The following is a 25344-nucleotide window of genomic DNA, read 5'->3' on the forward strand; positions in this document are numbered from 1 at the left end:
CCCAATCCCAGTAATGTACCACAGAGCAGCCTCCATCTCCCAATCCCAGTAATGTACCACAGAGCGGCCTCCATCTCCCAATCCCAGTAATGTACCACAGAGCGGCCCCTCGTCTCCTAATCCCAGTAATGTACCACAGAGCGGCCCCTCGTCTCATAATCCCAGTAATGTACCACAGAGTGGCCCCTCCATCTCCCAGTAATGTACCACAGAGCAGCCCCCTCATCTCCCAATCCCAGTAACGTAACACAGAGCGGCCCCTCGTCTCATAATCCCAGTAATGTACCACAGAGCGGCCCCTCCATCTCCTAATCAGATTCTGTTTTCTATTACAGCCCATGCTCAAGAAGCATCATGGAGGTCACGGGGGCCACTGATCGGGCACCGGGGCCACTCATGGACAGAGCCTGTGTTATATTGTGTCTGTATATTGTTACATATAATGTATAAATAAAAGCAGAATAACCAGATTGGTCATGTGTCCTGCTGTTGGAGGATGGGGGGAGAGCATGCTGAGGGTAGTAGTCATCCATGTACTTGTTACACTATGGCAGACTGCGCAGTCTGAACCAGGCAGCCAGCCAAATCCTCCCTGCAGCTCTAGATGTGACTGGAGCAGAAACCTGAGACCCTACGACGCGTAATCCCAGAACACGGAGGAAAATCGGAATAATTTAGAGAATTCTCTTTATTTAGAAAAAGGAGGAAAAGCAAAGTTCCCTGTATCTTCACATATAAAACCAGTCCGAGCGTCCCGCCATCTACGAGCGACTAATCAGAGCAGCACAGATCAGACGTGACCCACAGAGGACAGCCACTAGCACAGAGCGCTTTACTGTCTGCCGAAAAGATGGCAGTGATGTCACCGGGTGGTGTGGCCTCAGGGAGAGTCACGACAATCAGAAAAAAGCGTTAGATGAGGAAGTCATGTAATGTAACCAGTGTGACTGGGATAACTGGAGATGGGAATGACTGGTGAGCGGGACGACAGTGCACGTATCATCCAATCAGGAACGTCTCTCGGGGGGCACCGGGGGATGGTCTAGTGTACAGCTCTCTGTATCAGTACTTTCCCAGGACTGTGGCCAGCAGCGCCATCCGCACGTACATCCCGTTCTCGGCCTGGCGGAAGTACGCTGCCCGAGGGTCCGAGTCCACTTCAAGACTGAGGGGAGAACAAGCAAAGAGAAGATGAGGCACATGGAGGATAGTGGGGGTGACCACACAGCGAGGAGGATGGCGGGGGTCCGTATCCTCATAGTATGAGGTGAGTGGGGTCAGACTATCCTCCTCCATAGCAGAGGGAAGGACTCCGCTCAGGAACCCATCGCATGGTAAGGTTCCACTCGACTTCGGCCCCCACATCATCTCTATACCAAAACTTCCAACCCCTCCCACACTGCTCCAAGACCCCAGGGTTCACAGACATCGTAAAGTGCCGCCCCACCGCAGGGGCCGTACACCGGGGTGAAAAGTCCACAGTAATATCAATGGCACAGGATGGTGAGAGTAGTAGTGATTTGTGGCCAGGGCGCCTGCTGCTCACCTGATCTCATTGACACGTGGCATCGGGTGCATCACCACCATCTTCTTCTTGGCACGGGTCATGATGTGTGGGGTGAGGATGAACTGTCCAAAACACTAAAGACAAAGACCCGGCGTCACCCAGAGCACGAGTTGTACACCCGACCCCCACAGCGGTGACACCCGCAGACTCACATTGTCATACTCCTCCTTGCTCTCAAACCTCTCCTTCTGTATCCGGGTCATGTAGAGCACGTCTGTGTCCGGGAGCGCCTCCTCAATGCTGCCGAACTCCTCCTACAAGAGTGTGGACCGTCACCAGCATACCAGAGCGACCCATCACCCCCCGCCGGGATCGTCACCAGCATACCAGAGCCACCCATCACCCCCCGCCGGGACCAGCATACCAGAGCCACCCATCACCCCCCGCCGGGACCAGCATACCAGAGCCACCCATCACCCCCGCCGGGATAGTCACCAGCATACCAGAGCGACCCATCACCCCCCGCCGGAACAGTCACCAGCATACCAGAGCGACCCATCACCCCCCGCCGGGATCGTCACCAGCATACCAGAGCGACCCATCACCCCCCGCCGGAACCGTCACCAGCATACCAGACCGACCGTCACCCCCCCGCCCGGACCGTCACCAGCATACTAGAGCGACCCATCACCCCCCCCGGTCACCAGTATACCAGACCGACCCATCACCCCCCACTGGGACCGTCACCAGCATACCAGAGCGACCCATCACCCCCCCGCCGGGATCGTCACCAGCATACCAGAGCCACCCATCACCCCCCGCCGGGACCGTCACCAGCATACCAGAGCGACCCGTCACCCCCCCGCCCGGACCGTCACCAGCATACCAGAGCGACCCGTCACCCCCCGCCGGGACTGTCACCAGCATACCAGAGCGACCCGTCACCCCCCCGCCAGGACTGTCACCAGCATACCAGAGCGACCCGTCACCCCCCCACCGGGACCGACACCAGCATACCAGACCGACCCGTCACCCCCCGCCGGGACCGTCACCAGCATACCAGAGCGACCCGTCACCCCCCGCCGGGACCGTCACCAGCATACCAGAGCGACCCATCACCCCCCGCCGGGATCGTCACCAGCATACCAGAGCGACCCATCACCCCCCGCCGGGACTGTCACCAGCATACCAGAGCGACCCATCACCCCCCACCGGGACTGTCACCAGTATACCAGAGCGACCCATCACCAGCATACCAGAGCGACCCATCACCCCCCACCGGAACCGTCACCAGCATACCAGAGCGACCCACCCCCCCCCCGCCGGGACCGTCACCAGCATACCAGAGCGACCCGTCACCCCCCGCCGGGACCGTCACTAGCATACCAGACCGACCCGTCACCCCCCCGCCGGGACCGTCACTAGCATACCAGACCGACCCGTCACCCCCCGCCGGGACCGTCACCAGCATACCAGACCGACCCGTCACCAGCATACCAGACCGACCCGTCACCCCCCCGCCACCAGCATACCAGAGCGGACCCATCACCCCCCCACCCGGACCGTCACCAGAGCGACCCATCACCCCCCACCCGGACCGTCACCAGAGCGACCCATCACCCCCCACCCGGACCGTCACCAGCATACCAGAGCGACCCATCACCCCCCGCCGGGACTGTCACCAGCATACCAGACCGACCCGTCACCAGCATACCAGAGCGACCCATCACCCCCCGCCCGGACCGTCACCAGAGCGACCCATCACCCCCCGCCGGGACAGTCACCAGCATACCAGAGCAGAGAGACCCATCACCCCCCCCGCGGGACCGTCACCAGCATACCAGAGCGACCCGTCACCCCCCGCCGGGACCGTCACTAGCATACCAGACCGACCCGTCAACACCCCCGCCCGGACCGTCACCAGCATACCAGAGGCGACCCGTCACCCCCCGCCCGGACCGTCACTAGCATACCAGACGACCCGTCACACCCCCGCCCGGACCGTCACCAGCATACCAGACCGACCCGTCACCCCCCGCCGGGACCGTCACCAGCATACCAGACCGACCCGTCACCCCCCGCCGGGACCGTCACCAGCATACCAGACCGACCCGTCACACCCCCGCCCGGACCATCACCAGCATACCAGACCGACCCCGTCACCCCCCGCCGGGACCGTCACCCCCCCGCCCGGACCGTCACCAGCATACTAGAGCGACCCATCACCCCCCCCCCCCGTCACCAGTATACCAGACCGACCCGTCACCCCCCTGCCCCGTCACCAGCATACCAGAGCGACCCATCACCCCCCACTGGGACCGTCACCAGCATACCAGAGCGACCCATCACCCCCCGCCGGGACCGTCACCAGCATACCAGAGCGACCCATCACCTCCCGCCGGGACCGTCACCAGCATACCAGAGCGACCCATCAGCCCCCGCCGGGACTGTCACCAGCATACCAGAGCAGCCCATCACCCCCCCCGCCCCGTCACCAGCATACCAGAGCAAACCATCACCCCCCCCGCCCCGTCACCAGCATACCAGACCGACTCTTCACCCCCCGCCCCGTCACCAGCATACCAGACCGACTCTTCACCCCCCCGCCCTGTCACCAGCATACCAGAGCAAACCATCACCCCCCGCCGGGACCGTCACCAGTATACCAGACCGACCGGTCACCCCCCCCGCCGGGACCGTCACCAGCATAGCAGAGCGACCCATCACCCCCGCCGGGACCGTCACCAGCATACCAGAGCAGTCCATCACCCCCCGCCGGGACAGTCACCAGCATACCAGAGCGACCCGTCACCCCCCGCCCGGACCGTCACTAGCATACCAGACCGACCCGTCACACCCCCGCCCGGACCGTCACCAGCATACCAGACCGACCCGTCACCCCCCGCCGGGACCGTCACCAGCATACCAGACCGACCCGTCACCCCCCGCCGGGACCGTCACCAGCATACCAGACCGACCCGTCACACCCCCGCCCGGACCATCACCAGCATACCAGACCGACCCGTCACCCCCCGCCGGGACCGTCACCCCCCGCCCGGACCGTCACCCAGCATACTAGAGCGACCCATCACCCCCCCCCCGGTCACCAGTATACCAGACCGACCCGTCACCCCCTGCCCCGTCACCAGCATACCAGAGCGACCCATCACCCCCCACTGGGACCGTCACCAGCATACCAGAGCGACCCATCACCCCCCGCCGGGACCGTCACCAGCATACCAGAGCGACCCATCACCTCCCGCCGGGACCGTCACCAGCATACCAGAGCGACCCATCAGCCCCCGCCGGGACTGTCACCAGCATACCAGAGCAGCCCATCACCCCCCCCGCCCCGTCACCAGCATACCAGAGCAAACCATCACCCCCCCCGCCCCGTCACCAGCATACCAGACCGACTCTTCACCCCCCCGCCCCGTCACCAGCATACCAGACCGACTCTTCACCCCCCCGCCCTGTCACCAGCATACCAGAGCAAACCATCACCCCCCGCCGGGGACCGTCACCAGTATACCAGACCGACCGGTCACCCCCCCCGCCGGGACCGTCACCAGCATAGCAGAGCGACCCATCACCCCCGCCGGGACCGTCACCAGCATACCAGAGCAGTCCATCACCCCCCGCCGGGACAGTCACCAGCATACCAGAGCGACCCGTCACCCCCCGCCGGGACAGTCACCAGCATACCAGAGCGACCCATCACCCCCCGCCGGGACAGTCACCAGCATACCAGAGCGACCCATCACCCCTCCGCCGGGACCGTCACCAGCATACTAGAGCGACCCATCACCCCCCCCCCCCCCCCGCTGGGACCGTCACCAGCATACCAGACCGACCCATCACCCCCCCCCCCCCCGCCCCGTCACCAGCATACCAGACCGACCCATCACCCGCCCCCCGCCCCGTCACCAGCATACCAGACCGACCATCACCCCCCCGCCCCCAGACAGTCACCAGCATACCAGACCGACCCGTCACCCCCCCCGCCCCCAGACAGTCACCAGCATACCAGACCGGCCCTTCACCCCCCCCCCCCCCCCCCCGGAGTGTCACCAGCATACCAGACCGACCCATTACCCCCCGACACAGCCCGGACCCTCACCTGCTTGATTCCCTTGGAAGCCACAAAGTGGACGATCTTGGAGGGCATGCGCAGGCTGCGCGGCGTCACGTATCTCAGATTGATGCGGTATTGGGTCAGGAGGCAGGCGAGAGAGTGGACTGTGCGGCCATGCTTCAGATCTCCGACCATGGTGATCTAGAGGGGAGGAGACAAGGCGATACCTGGTAGCGACACATCATGTACCACAAAGAGGGCGTGAAACGTATGGGACTCTCACCATCGAAGACGGGTATATAAGTATGTGCCCCCTCCTCCTCCCAGCATGGCAGCACTTACCGTCATCCCGTTGACGGTGCCCAGCTCCTCCCGGATGGTGAAGATATCCAGCAGGGCTTGTGTTGGATGCTCTCCCACCCCGTCTCCCGCATTGATCACTGGTTTACGGCAGTGCTTAGCGGCAAGCTGAGGAAGACATGAAGAGTTAATACCCGGGCAGTGGGGATGGCGGTAGAATAATGGCGAAGCACACCTACCTCCACAGCGCCTGGCTCTGGATGTCTCACCACCAGCAGATCCGCGTAACAGCTCATGGTCTGAACAGAGTCCGCCAGCGACTCCCCCTTCTGAGAGGACGACGTAGTCTCCGAAAACGAGAGCACAGAGCCGCCCAGGCGATGCATGGCTGCCGCAAAGGAGCTGCTGGTCCGTGTGCTCGCCTCGAAAAACATGGCGGCCATTACTTTACCCTAGAGGAAAGAGCAGAGCGATGAGGAACGGAGCTGGACAGCGGCACGGCCGAGGAGGGAAACTGTAAGACGCCAGGAACCTTGAGAATGTCCAAACTGCGCTCCTTCTGCACCAGCATCCGCAGCGTGTGCGCCACATTAAAGAGGTGCGACATCTGCAAGACAAGAGCAGTCTACAGTCACACCCAGAGCTGCACACAAAACCTCTGCTGGGAAGTGCAGCTCTGAATGTGACTGGAGTAGAATCCTTACTCCCGGACACGGGGCTCACCTGATCCTTGCTGAACTGCTTGACGGACAGGATGTGCTGTCCTATGAAGGGGTGCAGCAGCGGGGAGGTCTGCACGTGGGGGACAGTCTGTATGGGCATGTTCTGGGGGGACATGAGGCGAGGGATCGGGGGCGGGTGGGGGTAACCGTCCTGGATGGTGGAGAGATCTGCAACCACAAGATGACGACATTATAAGTAGCTGCTGCTCGACCACCCCCCAGTAAGGACAACAGGCTCCACCCTAATAACCCACCAGAAAGACAGCGGCCATGACAGGGGGAGGGGCTCCGGCCGGGGGCAGATACCTACCTGCTTCTGGAGGCTTCTTGGCCACTCGCTCCCTCTGCTCATCAGCTGCTGACACAAAGACAAGGCATGTAGACGCTCAGCGAGGGTAGGACACACGTACGTACACACACCGCCACAGCGTGCAGGCAAGAACCGTTACCCCGTCACATATACTGACCCCCACAGAGGGGGCCGCAAACCACAGCACAGGTCACCTCCAGAGCTGCACTCACATCATAGCTCTGGATATGACTGGTGCATTAGAAATGGTGTACCAAGAGAACAGCAGCAGCAGCTCTGGAGAGGACTAGAGTGTCAATGATGTAACAGCAGCTCTGGGTGTGACTGGAGTATAGGACAGGGTGCTGCAGCAGCTTTGGATGTGACTGGAGTTACAGTTCTGACCAATCATGGACACCACTGTGTAAATTACCTCACTGCTGAGGGAAGGGGCGGGCTCTCTATATAAGCCCCTCCCACTATTCCCAGCAGTGATTGGCTGATTAGCGGATGATTGGCGATAATCAGCGGCTGATATTGGAGGTGGCGTCTGGTGATTGAGAATTTCACACCCCTCCCCCAGTGATTATGGACCCCTCCGGTACAGTTACCGCTCCTGGCGCTGCCGCCCCGATGCAGAGATGAGGATGTCCTCCTGAGCACTGGATATAGTGATAAAGGGTTAGCTGATGGCATAGGTCACATGACTGCCCCCCCCGCCTTCAGGTCAAGTCTATAGGTCCAGTACAGTAAAAAGTGCATCAGATCTCTGCCTGCTGTCAGTGAATAGATTGTCCTGACCTTGTCCTACTCACAAAGTTTCTCACCTTGTAACCCGGGATCAGAGGAGCGATGGATTCTGGGGGGCATATGGAAGCGGGCGTCTCCGGCGGGGCCGGCTCTGCGGGGGCTGGGAGCGCGGCTGCGGATGGTCTCGCTCTGCATGGTGACATGACGGTGACGCTCTGGAGTCTGAGAGAAAGTGAACAGACATTACTGACGGGCGAGAACGCTCAATTATTGTGTGACCCCCCCTCTGGGCACCACTGATTGGCTGAGAGGGTTCTTTACCCCCCCTTACTCACCTTCACCATCTCTTTAGGGGGCGCCGGCTGCGAGGCTGCGACCAGCGGTGGAGTCCATTTCCTGACATCCTGACCATAACCGGCCGGCACTAGAACCTGAGGAACAGACAGTGAGCACAGTACAGGTAGAATACAGAGGAGATGATGGGGGTTGTGTGCTCTAGTACCTGGCCGTCTATGTAGGCGACTTCCCCTCGGAGAACCACCCTGCGTATCGCACCCTTCAGCTCCATCCCTTCAAACGGAGTCCACTTAGACTTGGTGAACTGCATGGACTGCGGGACGGTCCACTCCTGCTCCAGATCCACCTATGGGGGGGGGGGGGGGGGGGGGAGAGAGAGAGAGGAGAGGGTCAGAGGTTGAGGAGGAAAAGCGAGGGATGAAGAGCAGACAGGAGGAGGAGGAAAAGCGAGGGATGAAGAGAAGACAGGTGGAGGTGGAGGAGGAGGTGGAGGTGGAAAAGCGAGGGATGAAGAGCAGACAGGAGGAGGAGGAAAAGCGAGGGATGAAGAGAAGACAGGTGGAGGTGGAGGAGGAGGTGGAGGTGGAAAAGCGAGGGATGAAGAGAAGACAGGTGGAGGTGGAAAAGCGAGGGATGAAGAGAAGACAGCCAGAGGTGGAGGAGGAGGAAAAGCGAGGGGAGGGATGAAGAGAAGACAGCCAGAGGTGGAGGAGGAGGAAAAGCGAGGGATGAAGAGAAGACAGGTGAAGGAGGAGGTGGAAAAGCGAGGGATGAAGAGAAGACAGGTGGAGGTGGAAAAGCAAGGGATGAAGAGAAGACAGGTGGAGGTGGAAAAGCAAGGGATGAAGAGAAGACAGGTGGAGGTGGAAAAGCAAGGGATGAAGAGAAGACAGCCAGAGGTGGAGGAGGAGGAAAAGCGAGGGATGAAGAGAAGACAGGTGGAGGTGGAAAAGCGAGGGATGAAGAGAAGACAGGTGGAGGTGGAAAAGCGAGGGATGAAGAGAAGACAGGTGGAGGTGGAAAAGCGAGGGATGAAGAGAAGACAGGTGGAGGTGGAGGTGGAAAAGCGAGGGATGAAGAGAAGACAGCCAGAGGTGGAGGAGGAGGAAAAGCGAGGTCAGGTGTTAGGGAAGCGCGGGAGGAATAGACGACAGTCAGAGGTGGAGGAGAAGCGAGGGTGGTAGAGACTATAGGTGGAGTGGAAGCGCGGGAGGAATAGAAGACAGAGGAAGAGACAACAGTCAGAGGTGGCGGGGAAGGGAGGGAGGAGGAGGCGACCATCAGAGGCAGAGGAGAAGCGAGGGATGAAGAGAAGGCGATAGAGGTGGAGGGGATACAAACAGGGGAAGAAGGAGAAGGCAAGCAAGCTGGAGGAAGGAGAAGTGGAGCAGTGAGCACTCGCCTCTATGTATGTGTTCTCTTGGACTGGGAGGGAAAAGATTTTTCGGGGGTTCTCGTACAGCCGTTTGATGATGTCATCGATAGTCAGTCGCCCATCACTGACTGCAGTAAGCAGAAGGGGCAGCATGGTCTCCAGGCCCGGGTATCCAGGAGGAGGATTAGGACCTTCCTTTTCCTCCACAGAATGAGGGGCTGAGAGAACAGAGACCACAGGTTACACCACCACAGGTGTGCGATGTATCTATCTAGGCATGTAGGTATGTTTATTTGCATATGTGAGCACACAGATACGTATCTGGGTATGTGTGTGGTGGGGGAGACTTTTACACTTTGGGTCTCTTCTCACCGTGATCTGTGGCGAAGCAGTCAATAATGTCCAGGTTGTCCCACAGTGCCTGCAGGTCTTCTCTGGTGCCCAGCATGGGGCGCACCTGGCCTCGCTTCTGACCCAGCCGCTCCAGGTCATCCAGACACAGGAAGAGATGATGGGGGGCCACCTCACAAGTCACCTGTATCCCCCGCTGCTTGGCCGCCTTGATGATGAGAATCTAAGGAGGAATCAGCTGATGAGAGAGGGTCTGTAGAGGTCTACAAGGGTCTTCACATCAGAAAGGATAGGAACCCACCTCCTCCTTCTTGGCCACATGGCAGATGTGCACCGATCGCTTGTACAACTGCGCCACCATCAAGATGGCGGCAACCGTCTGGTTCTCAGCGTGAGCCACGATGGGCAAGTGAGCGGGCCACTTCTCAAAGTGCTAGAAACAGAAGAGAGGAATCAGTGATGGAGGTAGCACTCACTGAGAAACCACCGGCCCACCAAACCCGAGCAAAGATATCCCCACAGCACAAAAAAAGCAGTCAAAATATCCCCTCCCACAGAAACAGAGGCCGTCTGAGAACCTGCTCCTGCGACCATCAGCAGTGAAGATACCCCCCAAGATACTCACTCTCTTCCTAAAACAGTAAAGGTGGCACAAAACCCCCTACCAACCAACAGGAGCCAAGATACCTCAGAACCAGGGCAGACGGGGATAACGACCCCACCCAGCACAGAAAAACAGAGGCCCAACCATGTAGCAGAGCCGGTGTCATGCTCACCTCCATCCACAGGGACACGTTGTCCATCTTCAGCTGGGAGTAGGTGTCGTTCAGGTACATCTTCAGTCCAGCCGCTGAGCTGGCGATGGGGGTGAGGGAACCCGCGTTCTCTGAACACGCTCCAAGGAACAGGGCAAAGTCACAGCGGGCGCCAGCCTCCGCCAACTGAAGAGGCAAAACATGAGGGGTCACCAGAGCTCAGTCCCACCACCTGGGTACATCGGGACCTGCACCAGTAACTGACCTTCTGCGCCAATGAGAATGTGGCTGCGTCTGTGATGGCAGGGTTGGTATTGGGCATGGCGCACACCATGGTCACACCACCAGCCAGCGCTGCCGCCGTTCCAGACGAGAAGTCTTCCTTGTGTGTGGCGCCTGGCTCCCGCAGATGCACGTGGACGTCAATCAGACCTGTGCAAAGAGGACCCCAAAATAAGGTAACGGACCACAGAACTAACATACAGCTGATACTCGAAAGGTCTCTGCTCCTCACCTGGTAGGCGGATGAGTTTCTGGGAAGTCATACAGTCCACATGGGTCTTCACTGGAGGCGCCACTCTGATCTGCCTGAGAGCCTGAAGGAGAAGAAGATCTGAAACCCGGTCCTGACACTACATCCATCACTGTGATGACCCCCGCACCTCCACCCCCCACCTCACCTCCACAAACAGTTTGGTGCACTTGATATCAATGATAAGGGGCACCGAGTAGTCCACGGCCAACCGGCGGGTACGGTAACCACGCGTCACAAAGGAGGACAGTCTGCGCCCCCCAGAGTTCCTCATGGAGAGGTTGATGACAAGGTCAAAGTGGTTCTCAGACAGATGGTCCATGATGCTCCGCTGCTTCTCCTTCAGGGCCCCATCGTTGTCCGTTTCCTCAAAGGGCCAATCCATGGCTTTCACCTGCAGATGAGCCGGCAGTTAGATGTCACCTGCAAGTGACCTGTGCCACGGAGCAGGGCTACTGGTCACCTGGTCGTACCTTGATGCCATGCTCTGTGTAGAAGTCCGCTGTACCCACGCTGGCATACAGACTGTATCCCAGGCTCTCCAATGTCCGCACCGTGGGCAGAAGCTCACTCTTATTCTGTAAGACAGACAGACAGACCACCCATCAATAAGTGGCTCCAGTCTTATCCAGAGCTGCATTCAAAAGGCTGCAGAGGCATACTGCAGTCGGAGCAGGGGAACATCTCTGTTCAACCTGTCCCCACCAAGTTCTCACCTTGTAGCTCCCGATGGTCAGTAGGATGTTGTTCTGAGGGATCTTGAAGCCGGTGCTCAGCATGGCCTTCAGATACGCCTCATAGCGGTTCTCCCCAAAGCAAGCCACCTCCCCGGTGCTGGTCATCTCCACCCCGAGAACCACGTCTGCTCCAGCCAGACGAGAGAAGGAGAACTGCGGCACCTTAGAAGAAGCAAGGCAACACTGGAGGTGAGTAATAAGGGAAGGGGGGTAAAGAGGTTAGTGATGGAGGAGGTAAGCAGTCAAGAGGTAAGTGGTGGAAGGAGGTCGGCACTCGGGAAGAAAGGACACAGTCACTTACCTTTAATCCAACAATTCCTGTGCCTGCCATAAGCCCGAGTGGCTCCACCTCTTCCCCCATAATGACTTGCGTGGCCAGGGCCACCAGATCCTCCCCAAGCGTCTTGGAGACAAAGGGAAAGGAGCGGGAGACTCGGACATTACACTCAATCACCCTCAGCTGATCGTCCTGCAGAGACAATGAAGGGTTAACAGGGATAAGACGCCTCTTCGGAGTCTATACAACAAAGCACCACATCTTCCATGACGCTATTCAGCAGCACACGTGACGTCACCTTTGCGATCAGCTGGAGGTTAAAGGGCCCCGTCACCTGGAGCTCCAGCCCCACCGCGTGGACGATGGCCTTAATCCTCTCCAGAGTTTTGGGGGTGATATCCTGAGGAGGGGTGACCAGCGTGGCATCTCCAGAGTGCACCCCCGCATTCTCCACGTGCTCAGAAATGGCCACAGCGACCACCACCCCGTCACATGCCACCGCGTCAACGTCGATCTCCTGGAGACAAAGGATATGATCAGCGAGGGAAGTCCCTGGTGCATCTCATATTCCGAACCCACCCCTCCTCCCCCTGACTGCTGACCCTCTCCCCATCTCTCAGCTTCCACCACACGCACCTTGGCTTCCTGGATGAACTTGGAGATGACCACCGGATACTCCTTAGACACGGCCACAGCACTGGTGAGGAACTTCTCCAGATCATCATCAGAATAGGCCACATTCATGGCAGCGCCGCTCAAAACGTACGATGGCCGCACAACGCAGGGGTAACCAACCGCGTTACAGAACTGAAGCGCACACTGAAGACAAGCAGATGGACGGTTAGAAATCACGAGGGGGGGGGGGGGGGGAATTATCAAAGTCCAGCCCCCCAGAATGTGAGATCACCTGTGTGTCTGAGAGCTCCTTCCACTGCGGCTGACTGATCCCGATCGTGTCCAGCAGGCGAGAGAACTTGAAGCGGTTCTCAGCAGAGTCGATGGCCTCGGGGGAAGTGCCCAGGACACGGCACTGCTGACGGTGCAGGGACATGGCGATGTTATTAGGGAGCTGCCCCCCCATGGACAGGATAATCCCCTCCGGGTTCTCCAGCTCATAGATGTCCATCACCACCTGCAATAAGACGAGGTCCGGATTATACTCCAAACAGGCAAGATTGTCCCCGATCGACCCTGCCCCACAGCCCGGCGAGCGTCCCCGATCGACCCTGCCCCACAGCCCGGCGAGCGTCCCCGATCGACCCTGCCCCACAGCCCGGCGAGCGTCCCCGATCGACCCTGCCCCACAGCTCGGCGAGCGTCCATCTCCCTCCATAAGTCTTATATCACCATCACTTACCTCAAAGGAAATCTCATCGAAATACAGGCGGTCGCACATGTCGTAGTCGGTGCTCACAGTCTCCGGGTTGTAGTTCACCATGATAGTCTTAAAGCCCATCTGCCGTGAGGAAATCCCAAGAATAAGGAGGATGTGATGTCACAGAAGAACGTGCCCCCCCCCCCTCCAACCTCTCCAGGACACTCAGACCCCGCCCCCCCAGACTTTCCACCGCAGCTACTACTCTGGTAGCAGCGCCTCACCTTGCGCAGTTCCTGGATGCAACCCACCGCACACCAGTCAAACTCCACGCTGCTGCCGATGCGGTAGACGCCGGATCCTAGCACCATGACGTGGGGCTCCTGGAAGTCCAAGTCATGCTCGATGCCGTTGTAGGTCAGGTACAGGTAATTGGTCTGCGCTGGCCACTCTGCAGCCACCGTGTCGATCTGCTTCACCTGCGGCAGAATCTGCCATTCCTGCCTCACCTTCCGGACGGCCAGCTCCGTGCTGCAGAAAAACAAGGGAAGGTTACAGGACCTGACGCGCCTGAGGGGTGGGGGTGGGCGAACCGACGGGGACAGTCACCTCTGCACGGCCTGTGCGATCTGCTTGTCGGAGAAGCCCAGCTGTTTGGCGCGGTGCAGGAGACTGCGCGGCATGGCATTCTCGTCCCGGCATGCCTCCAGCGCGTTCACGTGGTCGGTGATGTTCTTCATCTTGTGCAGGAACCAGCGATCGATCTTGGTCAGCTCGTACAGCCGTTCAATGGTGTAACCAGCGCGCAGGGCGGCCGCCAGCACAAAGATCCGCTTATCGGTGGGAGTGGCCAGTTCCTGGGGGGGGGGAGGAGTTTAGTGACCTCGTCTCAGTTATGACTCCCCCCATCACAGAGGCCTCCCCTCCAGCTCACCTCATCAGATGCAGACTTCACTGTGTGATCGAACCCCACGCAGTTCTCGTCCACCATGCGCAACGCCTTCTGGAACGCCTCCTCAAAGCTCCGCCCCACCGACATCACTTCACCTGAGAGGACAGAGGTCATCAACTCACAGCCCCACGTAATAACTCGATGGTGACGACATTCACTGACAGCAAGCAGAAACTCACCCACGCTCTTCATGGAGCTGCCGATCTTGGTGCTGACCCGCAGGAACTTGCTGAGGTCCCAGCGCGGCGCCTTCACCACGCAGTAGTCCAGGCTGGGCTCGAAGTTGGCGGTCGTGGAATTGGTGACAGAGTTCCTGAGGAAGAGAAGAAGACGACGACGACAACCGATAAATATCAACACGGCCACATGAGCGTGGCCCCCCCGCCGCCGGATCCCCCGTACCTGAGGACAGGCAGTGGGATGCCCAGAGCCAGCTTTGCTGCCACGTATGCCAGGGGGTAACCAGTCGCCTTACTCGCCAGGGCAGAGCTGCGGGAGAGGCGAGCATTCACCTCGATGATGTAATACTGCAGAGAGAGCAGAGGTGAGATCCCCGCGGAGACCCCTCCCCGATGGCACCCCGATCACATGACACTCACCTGCTCAGATTCGGGGTTTAGCGCATACTGGATGTTACACTCCCCCACAATCCCCAGGTGCTGGATCACCTTTATGGCGGTGTTCCGCAGCAGGTTGTACTCGCGGTCGTTCAGGGTCTGGCTGGGGGCCACCACGATGGACTCTCCGGTGTGAATGCCCAGTGGGTCCACGTTCTCCATGTTACACACCTGCAGGGGGTGTCAGTCACAGACGCCATGAGGGGGCAGCAACGTCACAACGCAGACTGCCCCCTCTCTAGATGGGGCACTGGACATGATCGTGGCCTGCGCGCTGATGCTTTCCATATCATGCAGTGATAACCGATCTAACGAGGGCACTGCCCGCTAGTGGGCACATACTCCTACACAGGCACCAGTGCCCTGCTATGTGGTCGCCAGCGCAGTCCTCACCGTCACGCAGTTGTTGTAGGCGTCCCGCACCACCTCGTACTCTATCTCCTTCCAGCCCTTCAGGGATTTATCCACCAGCACCTGGGTCGTGTGGGCAAACGCCTGGCACACCAACGACGTCATCTCCTCCTTCGAGTTGGCAAATCCGGATCCCAACCCGCCCAATGCGTAGGCCGAGCGCACCAGAACTGGATACCCGAGCCGTTCAGCGGCTGCCTGTGCCTGCGAGAGAGCGCGGAGAGGACAGACTCAATAGAAAGCGCAAGCTCTGCTGGTTCAGTGTCTGCACAGAGCACGGTGGGAGATGTAGTACAGGGCAGTAGTCTTATATAGTGCAGTGTTATCTCATGCTGGTTCAGTGTCTGCACAGAGCACGGTGGGAGATGTAGTCTCATAGTTCAGGACCTCAGATGACCGGTGTGGAGACAGCAGTGACACAAGGGCCACTTACCTGTTCTAGAGAGAAGGCGGCTTCACTTGGAGCGACGTGCTCGCCAATCTCCTCCATCTTCTCCACAAACACCTTCCGGTCCTCGGTCATTTCTATGGAGCTGACAGGGGTCCCGAGCACCCGGACGTTGTACTTCTCCAGTACGCCGCGCTTGGTCAGCTCCACGCCGCAGTTCAGAGCCGTCTGACCACCAAACGTTAGCAGGACGCCGTCTGGCCGCTCATTCTTAATCACCTGCAGAGGAGATCGTGAGACTGAGAACATAGAGGACGGTACCGGCACCGCCGCCCGCCAGACCTACCTGAGTCACGTAGTCCGCTGTGATGGGCAGGAAGTAGACCTTGTCGGCCAGCCCCTTGGAGGTCTGCACTGTGGCAATGTTGGGGTTAATGAGCACAGTCTGAATTTTCTCCTCCTTCAAAGCTTTAATGGCCTAAATGAAGAAAAGGATTGTGGGAAATGTCCCGAGCAGCAGGCCACCCTCCCCGCAGCCATGGAGTGGACCTACCTGAGAGCCCGAGTAGTCAAACTCTCCGGCCTGGCCGATGGACAGCCCCCCGGAGCCCAGGATGAGCACCTTCCGGGGGCGGCCGCTCTGCAGGTCACTCACGTTCGGGGAGTCCTTGTAGGTCAGGACGTGATCGAGACGTTCCTTCACTGAGGAGAGACCAGATGGATGTGGCACAGAGCGCAACCGGCACAGGTCACATGACCTCTCCTCCAAGAACCGCCACCTACCTGTGCGCAGCTCCGTCTTCCCAGCTTTCATGTCACGTACGGTGTCCAGGAAGACATCGAAGAGACAGACGAGGTCCATGGGGCCGGCGCGGTGCTCCGGGTGGAACTGCACGCTGGAGGAGGAACGAATGTCAGGAAAGAGTGCAAATCTGAGGACGGCGTGACCTCTCCATGACAAACCCCCCATGTGACCTCCCCCCATGATAAGCCATACAACCCCACCATCGGGTGACCTCCCCCATGACAGGACCCCTCCTGGTCGCTTGACCTCCCCATGATAAGTCCCGCTCACCTGAAAAACGGCTTGGAGTTATGAATGATTCCCTCATTGGTGTGGTCATTGGCGTTGGTGAAGAGCGGAGACCACCCGTCTGGGAGTGTGTGGGGGTCCACAGCGTAGCCATGGTTCTGGGAAGTGATGAAGCAGCGCTGGGACGCCGCGTGGATACACGGCTGGTTGTGACCGCGATTTCCGTATCTAGAGAGACAGCAGAAGAATAAGAGGAAGAGGACCTCCCCAAGGACAGAGACAGAAGCACAGTGATGGCCGGGCTCGAGATCAGGGGCGCCACAGCTGCCAGCCCAGTGATGGCCAGGCCCGAGATCAGGGGCGCCACAGCTGCCAGCCCAGTGATGGCCAGGCCCGAGATCAGGGGCGCCACAGCTGCCAGCCCAGTGATGGCCAGGCCCGAGATCAGGGGCGCCACACCTTCCAGCCCAGTGATGGCCGGGCCCGAGATCAGGGGCACCACAGCTGCCAGCCCAGTGATGGCCGGGCCCGAGATCAGGGGCACCACAGCTGCCAGCCCAGTGATGGCCGGGCCCGAGATCAGGGGCACCACAGCTGCCAGCCCAGTGATGGCCGGGCCCGAGATCAGGGGCGCCACACCTTCCAGCGCAGTGATGGCCGGGACCGAGATCAGGGGCGCCACAGCTGCCAGCGCAGTGATGGCTGGGCCCGAGATCAGGGGCGCCACAGCTGCCAGCACAGTGATGGCCGGGCCTGAGATCACAATGAGAACTGGCACACAGGGCATGGCTTGACTTACTTCATCTTGTAGGTCTTGGCGCCGATCACCAGGGAGAGGATCTGGTGCCCCAGGCAAATTCCAAACAGGGGTTTTGGGTTCTCGCCCTCCATGTAGCGGTGGATGTGGAGCACGGACTGCTGGCAGTACACGGGGTCCCCGGGGCCATTACTGAGGAAGAGGCCGTCATACTCTAGAGGAGAATGAAGAACAGCACTGGGTGTGAAGGGCCGGCACGGGCACGGTGCCCTCAAGGCACATGTGGCAACTACTACAGAGGGTGAGAACAGCTCACAGGTGCCCCCTGCTGGCTCAATGCTGAACTGTGGGAGATGCAGAGGCTCCACTATACTGCCATCCACATGAAGGCGATGCCCCGCTGCCTCGTCACCACCAGCGGAGGAGCGGTCCAGGCGGCACAATATCTGAGTGGAAGGTCACGATATAAAAACATTAGGATGTGCTCCTCCCCCTCACCCTGGCAGGATGGCTGCAATCCAGGGCAGAGGTAATGCCAGGAAGAGGGAGAACCTGGCACCGATCCCGGCTCTAATACTGCAACCTTGGCACAGGAACCACCTGACATGGAGGGCACCGGATCAGCAGGGACCTGGCTGGTGTGTGCATATGTATACACGCCCAGCCTGACCCAAGCAGCAGTGTATGAGCGACACATACTAGTGTGCATATGTATACACGCCCAGCCTGACCCCAGCTGCAGTGTGTGAGAGACACATACTAGTGTGCATATGTATACACGCCCAGCCTGACCCAAGCAGCAGTGTGTGAGCGACACATACTAGTGTGCATATGTATACACGCCCAGCCTGACCCCAGCTGCAGTGTGTGAGTGACACATACTAGTGTGTGCATATGTATACACGCCCAGCCTGATCCCAGCTGCAGTGTGTCAGTGGTACATGCCAGTGTGTGCATATGTATACACGCCCAGCTTGACCCCAGCTGCAGTGTGTGAGCGACACATACTAGTGTGCATATGTATACACGCCCAGCCTGACCCCAGCTGCAGTGTGTGAGTGACACATACTAGTGTGCATATGTATACACGCCCAGCCTGATCCCAGCTGCAGTGTGTCAGTGGTACATGCCAGTGTGTGCATATGTATACACGCCCAGCCTGACCCAAGCAGCAGTGTGTCAGTGGTACATGCCAGTGTGTGCATATGTATACACGCCCAGCTTGACCCCAGCTGCAGTGTGTGAGCGACACATACTAGTGTGCATATGTATACACGCCCAGCCTGACCCCAGCTGCAGTGTGTGAGTGACACATACTAGTGTGCATATGTATACACGCCCAGCCTGACCCAAGCAGCAGTGTGTGAGTGGTACATGCCAGTGTGTGCATATGTATACACGCCCAGCCTGATCCCAGCTGCAGTGTGTGAGTGGTACATGCCAGTGTGTGCATATGTATACACGCCCAGCCTGACACAAGCAGCAGTGTGTGAGCGACACATACTAGTGTGCATATGTATACACGCCCAGCCTGATCCCAGCTGCAGTGTGTGAGTGGTACATGCCAGTGTGTGCATATGTATACACGCCCAGCCTGACCGCAGCTGCAGTGTGTGAGTGACACATACTAGTGTGCTTATGTATACACGCCCAGCCTGACCCCAGCTGCAGTGTGTGAGACACATACTAGTGTGCATATGTATACACGCCCAGCCTGACCCCAGCTGCAGTGTGTGAGAGACACATACTAGTGTGCATATGTATACACGCCCAGCCTGACCCAAGCAGCAGTGTGTGAGAGACACATACTAGTGTGCATATGTATACACGCCCAGCCTGATCCCAGCTGCAGTGTGTGAGTGGTACATGCCAGTGTGTGCATATGTATACACGCCCAGCCTGATCCCAGCTGCAGTGTGTGAGTGGTACATGCCAGTGTGTGCATATGTATACACGCCCAGCCTGATCCCAGCTGCAGTGTGTGAGTGGTACATGCCAGTGTGTGCATATGTATACACGCCCAGCCTAACCCAAGCAGCAGTGTGTGAGTGGTACATGCCAGTGTGTGCATATGTATACACGCCCAGCCTGACCCAAGCAGCAGTGTGTCAGTGGTACATGCCAGTGTGTGCATATGTATACACGCCCAGCCTGACCCAAGCAGCAGTGTGTGAGAGACACATACTAGTGTGCATATGTATACACGCCCAGCCTGATCCCAGCTGCAGTGTGTGAGTGGTACATGCCAGTGTGTGCATATGTATACACGCCCAGCCTGACCCAAGCAGCAGTGTGTGAGAGACACATACTAGTGTGCATATGTATACACGCCCAGCCTGACCCCAGCTGCAGTGTGTGAGCGACACATACTAGTGTGCATATGTATACACGCCCAGCCTGACCCAAGCAGCAGTGTATGAGTGACACATACTAGTGTGCATATGTATACACGCCCAGCCTGATCCCAGCTGCAGTGTGTGAGCGGTACATGCCAGTGTGTGCATATGTATACACGCCCAGCCTGATCCCAGCTGCAGTGTGTGAGTGGTACATGCCAGCGTGTGCATATGTATACACGCCCAGCCTGACCCAAGCAGCAGTGTGTGAGCGGTACATGCCAGTGTGTGCATATGTATACACGCCCAGCCTGATCCCAGCTGCAGTGTGTGAGTGGTACATGCCAGTGTGTGCATATGTATACACGCCCAGCCTGACCCAAGCAGCAGTGTGTCAGTGGTACATGCCAGTGTGTGCATATGTATACACGCCCAGCCTGACCCAAGCAGCAGTGTGTGAGAGACACATACTAGTGTGCATATGTATACACGCCCAGCCTGACCCAAGCAGCAGTGTGTGAGTGGTACATGCCAGTGTGTGCATATGTATACACGCCCAGCCTGACCCAAGCAGCAGTGTGTGAGTGACACATGCCAGTGTGCATATGTATACACGCCCAGCCTGACCCAAGCAGCAGTGTGTCAGTGGTACATGCCAGTGTGTGCATATGTATACACGCCCAGCCTGACCCAAGCTGCAGTGTGTGTGTGGTACATGCCAGTGTGTGCATATGTATACACGCCCAGCCTGATCCCAGCTGCAGTGTGTGAGAGACACATACTAGTGTGCATATGTATACACGCCCAGCCTGACCCAAGCAGCAGTGTATGAGTGACACATACTAGTGTGCATATGTATACACGCCCAGCCTGACCCAAGCTGCAGTGTGTGAGTGGTACATGCCAGTGTGTGCATATGTATACACGCCCAGCCTGATCCCAGCTGCAGTGTATGAGCGGTACATGCCAGTGTGTGCATATGTATACACGCCCAGCCTGATCCCAGCTGCAGTGTATGAGCGGTACATGCCAGTGTGTGCATATGTATACACGCCCAGCCTGACCCAAGCTGCAGTGTGCGAGTGGTACATGCCAGTGTGTGCATATGTATACACGCCCAGCCTGACCCAAGCAGCAGTGTGTGAGCGACACATACTAGTGTGCATATGTATACACGCCCAGCCTGACCCAAGCAGCAGTGTGTGAGTGGTACATGCCAGTGTGTGCATATGTATACACGCCCAGCCTGACCCAAGCAGCAGTGTGTGAGTGGTACATGCCAGTGTGTGCATATGTATACACGCCCAGCCTGACCCCAGCTGCAGTGTGTGAGTGGTACATGCCAGTGTGTGCATATGTATACACGCCCAGCCTGACCCAAGCAGCAGTGTGTGAATGGTACATGCCAGTGTGTGCATATGTATACACGCCCAGCCTGACCCAAGCAGCAGTGTGTCAGTGGTACATGCCAGTGTGTGCATATGTATACACGCCCAGCCTGACCCAAGCAGCAGTGTGTGAGAGACACATACTAGTGTGCATATGTATACACGCCCAGCCTGACCCAAGCAGCAGTGTATGAGAGACACATACTAGTGTGCATATGTATACACGCCCAGCCTGACCCCAGCTGCAGTGTGTGAGAGACACATACTAGTGTGCATATGTATACACGCCCAGCCTGACCCAAGCAGCAGTGTGTGAGCGACACATACTAGTGTGCATATGTATACACGCCCAGCCTGACCCAAGCAGCAGTGTGTGAGTGGTACATGCCAGTGTGTGCATATGTATACACGCCCAGCCTGATCCCAGCTGCAGTGTGTGAGCGGTACATGCCAGTGTGTGCATATGTATACACGCCCAGCCTGATCCCAGCTGCAGTGTGTGAGCGGTACATGCCAGTGTGTGCATATGTATACACGCCCAGCCTGATCCAAGCAGCAGTGTATGAGTGACACATACTAGTGTGCATATGTATACACGCCCAGCCTGACCCAAGCAGCAGTGTATGAGTGACACATACTAGTGTGCATATGTATACACGCCCAGCCTGACCCAAGCAGCAGTGTGTGAGTGGTACATGCCAGTGTGTGCATATGTATACACGCCCAGCCTGATCCCAGCTGCAGTGTGTGAGCGGTACATGCCAGTGTGTGCATATGTATACACGCCCGGCTGGATCCCAGCTGCAGTGTGTGAGTGGTACATGCCAGTGTGTGCATATGTATACACGCCCAGCCTGATCCCAGCTGCAGTGTGTGAGCGGTACATGCCAGTGTGTGCATATGTATACACGCCCGGCTGGATCCCAGCCACAGACAGTACGTGTACACATGCCTGCGTGATCCGGTCCGTGTATATGTATGCGTATATGTATACACACCCAGCATGATCCCAGCTGCTGTCTATCACACTGCTATGTGTGCATATGTTTACACGCCCGGTGTATGCACTTCTGGCGCGCACGTATACCGGTTGTTACCTGCGCTGTCGATTGGCGAGTCCCAGGGCAGCACGGTCACCTCCGCCCCCCTCTGGCACAGGCAGCGGATCTGGTTGTACTTCAGGCCACAGTCCAGAGCTGCGATCTTCACGTCACCTCCAGGGTTGAACACGCGAGGCTCCTGCAGTGACACGGCAGTGAGGACACGCGATCATGCAGCCACAGGAGGCGCAGCACTGACCTCATCACTCACCTTCAGGGACACCTCCTGCACCAGGTTCCTCTTCCCGGGGTCGTCATATGGCACCTGCTTCTCATCCGTGCCCTGCGGTACTAGTTTGCCCAGCATGGTGCCCTTCTCCCGGATCTTCTTGGTGAGGGCCCGGGTGTCCACGCCTGTAGAGAGAGGGTCGTTACATGGGAGAGGGGCACAGCACCCCAGCCTTGTGTCATTCGTCTTCCGGACCCTTGTACCTTGCAGTCCCGGGATCCCCTGCTCTTGAAGCCATTGGTTAAGTGATTTGGCGCAGCTCCAGTGACTCGGGTTCTCCGAACATTCCCCCACGATCAAGCCGGCGGCGTGGATCCGGCCGGACTCGAACCACTGCGGGCGGAGGAAAGTTATTACATATCACATGTGACACGGAACCTACACGAGAAGGAGGCAAAATGGCGGCAGCAGCTCCTGTGCTGGGCGACAACAACCGAGCGGTCAGACAACACGACCAGAGGCCGGAGCCTCCGCAGTGCACCGAGCTGCAGACACTTCACCCCCTCGATCACATGATCAGCACAAGGACGGCGGCGAGCAAGCGGAACTCCACGTCTCAAGGCCAAAAAGAAGAATTCCAGATAACACCAGAGAAACTGCACCAAACCGACAGGGGGTGGAGCCAAGGTCCCACCGACACACGACCCCCTCAGGGGGTGGAGCCAAGGTCCCACCGACAGGACCTCCGACAGGGGGTGGAGCCAAGGTCCCACCGACAGGTCCTCCGACAGGGGGTGGATGAGACCCGTACATCCCTCTGGATAATGCCAAGCAGTAGGGGGGTCACACCACCAACGCCCCACAGCACCATGGCCGCGGTGGGCTCAGGACTTCCCGGCTCAGGCGGCCACATCACTCCCACATCTTACCTTACTAAGTCCAAACTCATCCAGCTCATCCTGCGGGACGCCGTAGTTACCAACCAGCGGGTAGGTGAGGACGAGGATCTGAGACTTGTAGGAGGGGTCTGTCAGGGCCTCAGGGTATCCCACCATGCCAGTCTGGAACACTGCGAAGAGAGGGGCAGACGTCAGGTCACATACATCTCCTCAACCCCCAGCAAGGACGTCCCATGACCCGAGGGCGGGAACGGCTACTTCAGGCGTCCCCCCCCCTCTCCTCCTCCATCGTGTCCCCCCCCCTCTCCTCCTCCATCGTGTCCCCCCCCCTCTCCTCCTCCATCGTGTCCCCCCCCCCTCTCCTCCTCCATCGTGTCCCCCCCCCCTCTCCTCCTCCATCGTGTCCCCCCCCCCTCTCCTCCTCCATCGTGTCCCCCCCCCTCTCCTCCTCCATCGTGTCCCCCCCTCTCTCCTCCTCACACACATCATGTCCCCCCCCCTCTTCTCCTCCTCACACACATCAAGTCCCCCCCTCTTCTCCTCCTCACACACATCATGCCCCCCTCTTCTCCTCCTCACACACATCATGTCCCCCCCCTCCTCTCCTCCTCACACACATCATGCCCCCCTCTTCTCCTCCTCACACACATCATGTCCCCCCCCTCCTCTCCTCCTCACACACATCATGTCCCCCCCCTCCTCTCCTCCTCACACACATCATGTCCCCCCCCTCTTCTCCTCCTCACACACATCATGTCCCCCCCCTCTTCTCCTCCTCACACACATCATGTCCCCCCCCTCTTCTCCTCCTCACACACATCATGTCCCCCCCCTCTTCTCCTCCTCACACACATCATGTCCCCCCCCTCTTCTCCTCCTCACACACATCATGTCCCCCCCCTCTTCTCCTCCTCACACACATCATGTCCCCCCCCTCTTCTCCTCCTCACACACATCATGTCCCCCCCCTCTTCTCCTCCTCACACACATCATGTCCCCCCCCTCTTCTCCTCCTCACACACATCATGTCCCCCCCCTCTCCTCCTCCTCACACACATCATGTCCCCCCCCTCTCCTCCTCCTCACACACATCATGTCCCCCCCCTCTCCTCCTCCTCACACACATCATGTCCCCCCCCTCTCCTCCTCCTCACACACATCATGTCCCCCCCCTCTCCTCCTCCTCACACACATCATGTCCCCCCCCTCTCCTCCTCCTCACACACATCATGTCCCCCCCCTCTCCTCCTCCTCACACACATCATGTCCCCCCCCTCTCCTCCTCCTCACACACATCATGTCCCCCCCCTCTTCTCCTCCTCACACACATCATGCCCCCCTCTCCTCCTCACACTTATCATGTCCCCCCCCTCTCCTCCTCACACACATCATGTCCCCCCCTCTCCTCCTCACACACATCATGCCCCCCTCTCCTCCTCACACTTATCATGTCCCCCCCCTCTCCTCCTCACACACATCATGTCCCCCCCCCTCTCCTCCTCACACACATCATGTCCCCCCCCCCTCTCCTCCTCACACACATCATGTCCCCCCCCTCTCCTCCTCACACACATCATGCCCCCCTCTCCTCCTCACACACATCATGCCCCCCTGACACTCACCCACTTCCCCGGACACCGGGACCTCGGCCCCGAACATGCGCCCGGTGAAGCGGGTTCCATCCTCCAGGAGCAGCTCTGCCTGCACCGCCATGTGAAAGACGACTCAGCCAGGCAGGCCTGATACCGGGACACGTGTTCTCAGAGGGGGAGGGGCCAGCGGGGGGGGCTGCCCATCTACAAAGGGGGAGGAGCTCTAAACGCTATGGAAATACGCAGGGTACCAGTGAGGACTGCGACATGTGGGCGGAGTCAGATCGGGGGCGGAGAGAAACAGTTTATTAATCCCTGGAGGGGAGGGCTCAAAGCGCAGAGATAAGAAGGGAAAGCCAATGGGCGGCAATAAGAAGTAAGAAGACCACGCCCAGGGTCATTACATAGACACGCCCAGAA

General features: G+C 58.6%; 1 protein-coding gene across 4 annotated transcripts; it reads right to left on the reverse strand.

Moving 5' to 3' along the window:
• Window positions 1–872: 872 nt before the first annotated feature.
• Window positions 873–25092, reverse strand: CAD (carbamoyl-phosphate synthetase 2, aspartate transcarbamylase, and dihydroorotase). 4 transcript variants are annotated; one of them, XM_044289410.1, is made up of 45 exons: window positions 24955–25092; window positions 23363–23502; window positions 22697–22826; window positions 22476–22618; window positions 22262–22403; window positions 17483–17654; window positions 16726–16911; window positions 16434–16546; window positions 16204–16352; window positions 15997–16128; window positions 15696–15929; window positions 15245–15466; window positions 14834–15022; window positions 14637–14761; window positions 14414–14547; window positions 14217–14329; window positions 13892–14139; window positions 13567–13813; window positions 13325–13423; window positions 12875–13099; window positions 12604–12786; window positions 12266–12484; window positions 11992–12159; window positions 11670–11852; window positions 11427–11531; window positions 11102–11347; window positions 10936–11017; window positions 10687–10853; window positions 10443–10607; window positions 9968–10099; window positions 9688–9889; window positions 9343–9533; window positions 8146–8286; window positions 7979–8074; window positions 7721–7865; window positions 7505–7555; window positions 6915–6959; window positions 6606–6772; window positions 6415–6489; window positions 6122–6334; window positions 5925–6050; window positions 5628–5783; window positions 1720–1821; window positions 1547–1641; window positions 873–1165 (listed from the first exon to the last, which is right to left on the reverse strand). In XM_044289410.1, the coding sequence occupies exons 1-45, from the start codon at window positions 25043–25045 to the stop codon at window positions 1063–1065; spliced, it is 6792 nt and encodes a 2263-aa protein (XP_044145345.1). In that variant the 5' UTR covers window positions 25046–25092; the 3' UTR covers window positions 873–1062. The 4 variants fall into 4 exon arrangements, with proteins under 4 accessions (XP_044145345.1, XP_044145347.1, XP_044145346.1 ...); XM_044289412.1 differs by lacking the exon at window positions 7505–7555; XM_044289411.1 differs by lacking the exon at window positions 7505–7555 and having other exon boundaries at window positions 6915–6962.
• Between the last annotated feature and the right edge of the window lie 252 nt (window positions 25093–25344).

Source organism: Bufo gargarizans, chromosome 4 (assembly GCF_014858855.1).
Source record: "Bufo gargarizans isolate SCDJY-AF-19 chromosome 4, ASM1485885v1, whole genome shotgun sequence".
Lineage (NCBI taxonomy): Eukaryota > Metazoa > Chordata > Amphibia > Anura > Bufonidae > Bufo > Bufo gargarizans.